Below are 3325 nucleotides of genomic sequence, written 5' to 3'. Positions count from 1 at the left end.
TCCGCTTGGCTTGACATGCAGGAGCCAGCATGCACTAGGGTCCATGGACTAGCACGCTCTAAGAACAAGGAGAGGAAGAGAACTAACAACAAGGAGACTTCACAAAAGGCAGTGCTCCCTCTCTGTAAGGCTTTGGCTGAGAGCACAAGCAACTGTCTGCATCCCAGCACAGAACACAAGGTCTCAATGTGAGATGCACCTAAGCAGAGTTTTACATACCAGCCTTATAGCAAGGGAACACTGTATAAATAAATTAGAGAGTGTGTATGTTTGTGTGTGTTACATATATAATACACACACGCATATATATAAATATATATATACACACACACACACAAATAAAATAATGTACATTACATATGTAGTGGTAGTCACATCACAGGAGCGGAGAAGTTTGCTCACCATTAGCAAATATCCTATGAAAGACTGTTGGTAACAGAGCAGCCCGTAAGCGGGAAGTAAAACAAGATAGAAGTCAATGAGTTGATGAAACAGCAAGCACTTAACATTGATAGAGACAGCTAGGTCAGAATCATGGCAAAACACAGACAAGACTGAGAATCTGGCCCTGCCTCCAGCCACCTTTTTAAAATAAATTTACATAAGGAACATTAGTGTTTCTAGTTGAGAACCAGACTGGGCAAGGGAGACAAGACACCTCTGACCAAGCAGGAGATTACAGCTGACTGAGGCTAAGCAGCTGGAAATTCTGTTCTTTCTGTGAGCGCTCTAGAGTCCCTTAGCACCCCCTTCAGCAGACTACTACCTTTCTCTACATCCCAGCAGCTTCTCTTGGGCATGGATGTTGGCAGCAGAACCCATACTTACATACCTGACTGCATCATTTAATGGCAGAGTTAATACCAAGTGAGACTCAGTCTCCTGGCACCTCGGCCTACAACTGAAAAGAGACTCTGGACATACTGCAGTTAAATACCTAGGGAATGCTAGAGGTCTGGTATGTTGAAGACAGGAAAGCATATGGATCATGCCTGGAGGCACTATTTGGAAATACACCAGCACAACACTAAGCTTCCCCCCGTGCTCTACTGGAAGTCTCACTTGGCACGTGCTAACACACGGCCATGCCTCAGGGGCACTAGAAGACATTACAAGACACTCCAGTTTGAGGCCTCAGTTCTGTTGGGGCCTACAAGAGCTGCCCCAAAGGATTTTTAATTCAAACTCATCACCTCTTTCCACCTGTGATTGGGTCTTACATCTCCAGTGAGAACTACACGAAACATCTCCCAACACCGCTTAACAAGCAAGCGACAGCATCGAACGCCCTTAACACACTGCTCTCCTTCGCACTCAGAGCGCCTTCAACCTCACAGTAAATTTGCAACATGTTCCCTTCACAGGTCCACTTGCTGGACAACACAGATATGCACAGATGCAATACGGTGCTGCATGAGGACCCTGTAGCAGGGGGTCCTTTGCTGTGTACAACTTGGACAACAGCTTGGACCTCTCACACGAAATGTTTTCATCTGACCACAAGTCCAGAAAGCAGCTGGAACATTCCAGTCTCTGGGAACACCAGTGGTAAGTTTAAGAACTGTAGGTGTCTTCCCCATCCTCATCACAAGTTCTCCAAAACTCCCCACTCATTTGACACTTTTCCTTTTTAAATCTGTTAAGCCTGCAGTTTATGGCACTGGAAAAAAAAAAGTTAGTAAATTCATGGATTATGGCTGGCTTTTGCATTTAAGCAGTATGAGAAATCCTCTCTCCTTCCCACTCCCTTTTTCTTCCACGGATGACCCCCAGCATATAAAGATTTCATTCCTCTTCCTAAAACTCAATGCAATAGTAACAGCAGCACTCTACTACTAAATTAATCTCTTTTCTTCCTGCAGTACACAGGTGGCTCTAGAAAAAAAGACAAGTGATCCAGAATTATATGCAGAACAAAAAAAACAGTGGTTGGTCCTGCTAGTGCACGTGCTTCTGCGACGTGCAGTAGCAGCAAGGAGCGATAGGCAACAGGGCTGCTCCCACCTGCTAAGCAGGTGTTACAGGAACAAGTATCAGCCATTCCCAATGCGACACAAGTCACAGGCACTACTCCTCTACTACCTCCTCACCTAGTGGACAGAAGGATGTTTTGCAGGATACACTAGCAGCTTCCTTTCCACAGATTTTTGCCCCAGTCAGCAAGTATTCTCTTTTGCTTAAAGTAGAGGGAAGAGGAGCTTTCAGGAGCATAGCCCAGAATGGTGCTGGGGACAGAGACCATATTAAAGAGCAGATCATAGCACACTGAATGACTGTTCCCCTTAAATCCGTAAGAATTACTGCCCCACCTCTTTTAAGCAAACACAGGAAAGCTTTCAGATACCAGCCAGCTGTAAGAAATAACTATGTGAAGCAGTAAACATGGGCCTAGCATCATCAGTGACCCCAAAGCAACTATCGCTCTAGGGCCCGAACGTGAAAATAGCCTGTCTGGCTCTGCATAGTCACCAGTATTAAAGAGCCTCAAGCTCAAATACATCCAGCAGTTCTGATGATATAGTTTTGATGCTCCTAGTTGTGTGGGCACTACAGGAATAAGAATACATTCTGCAGCATTGACAACTTTAACTCCAGCCTGCGCTGGAGCCACAGATTTCACATCTGGAGGATTCCTCTTCTGACCACAAGTCCACTCATGCTCACTTCCTTTTTTATTTAAGGACAGACCAAAATCTCCCAGGTAAATTACTTCACTTCTGGACATAAGGTCAGCAAAGCAGTCTACAACCGTGGAGTAGAAGAAACTTTGCTCAGAAGCAACTGGAATTAAACACTGCTCCTGCACAGACACACCCCCATCATGTGTCCTGTCCTCTTCTTGCTGAGGATACAGTTGTTACAGCACACAGACATCCACTACTCTTTGAAACAGAATGTCAGTCTAATTGCCTCTGTCCCTCCCACCATGCCTAACAGAAGCAAAGCTCTATGGAACTGGAGGGAACAGGCAAAGGTGTAACTCTGAGGTAACTGTTTGTGACCCACACTCAAAGAGCCACCTTTCTTCTAGACAGCCTCTGAAAGGCACCACTGGGAGTGAATGCTCCTGAGAATGTCACATTTGCTGATCTACAGAACTTCCCTCTGGTAAAAAGCCATGGCTCTAGAAAACAGCTTCAAGTGGTTTGTTTTTATAAACAAAGTGCTTTCTGGTTGGTAATCAGAAAGACTGCAGCTGTATAATACTTCTAAACTAGAAAGAGAAGGCTCTCTACAACAGACCTCTCATAAGACTTAAATGCCAGGGAGCCACTTGTGTTTGCCAGCATATGGGTATCAGATGTACACAACTCTTGGAAATGTC

At 45.0% G+C, this 3325-nt stretch overlaps 1 protein-coding gene across 1 annotated transcript in view; it reads right to left on the bottom strand.

Moving 5' to 3' along the window:
* Positions 1–402: 402 nt before the first annotated feature.
* Positions 403–3325, bottom strand: part of LOC104625229 (nuclear receptor-binding protein-like) — a gene marked incomplete at both ends in the record, with an annotated part of 6877 nt that continues 3954 nt past the window's right edge. The window contains one exon of the mRNA XM_010292803.1: positions 403–426. Coding sequence (XP_010291105.1) covers positions 403–426 — 24 coding nt within the window. The remainder of the gene's footprint in view (positions 427–3325) is intronic.

Source organism: Phaethon lepturus, unplaced genomic scaffold (genome assembly GCF_000687285.1).
Source record: "Phaethon lepturus isolate BGI_N335 unplaced genomic scaffold, ASM68728v1 scaffold40808, whole genome shotgun sequence".
Taxonomy (NCBI): domain Eukaryota; kingdom Metazoa; phylum Chordata; class Aves; order Phaethontiformes; family Phaethontidae; genus Phaethon; species Phaethon lepturus.
This window is presented reverse-complemented; position numbering and strand designations above follow the sequence as displayed.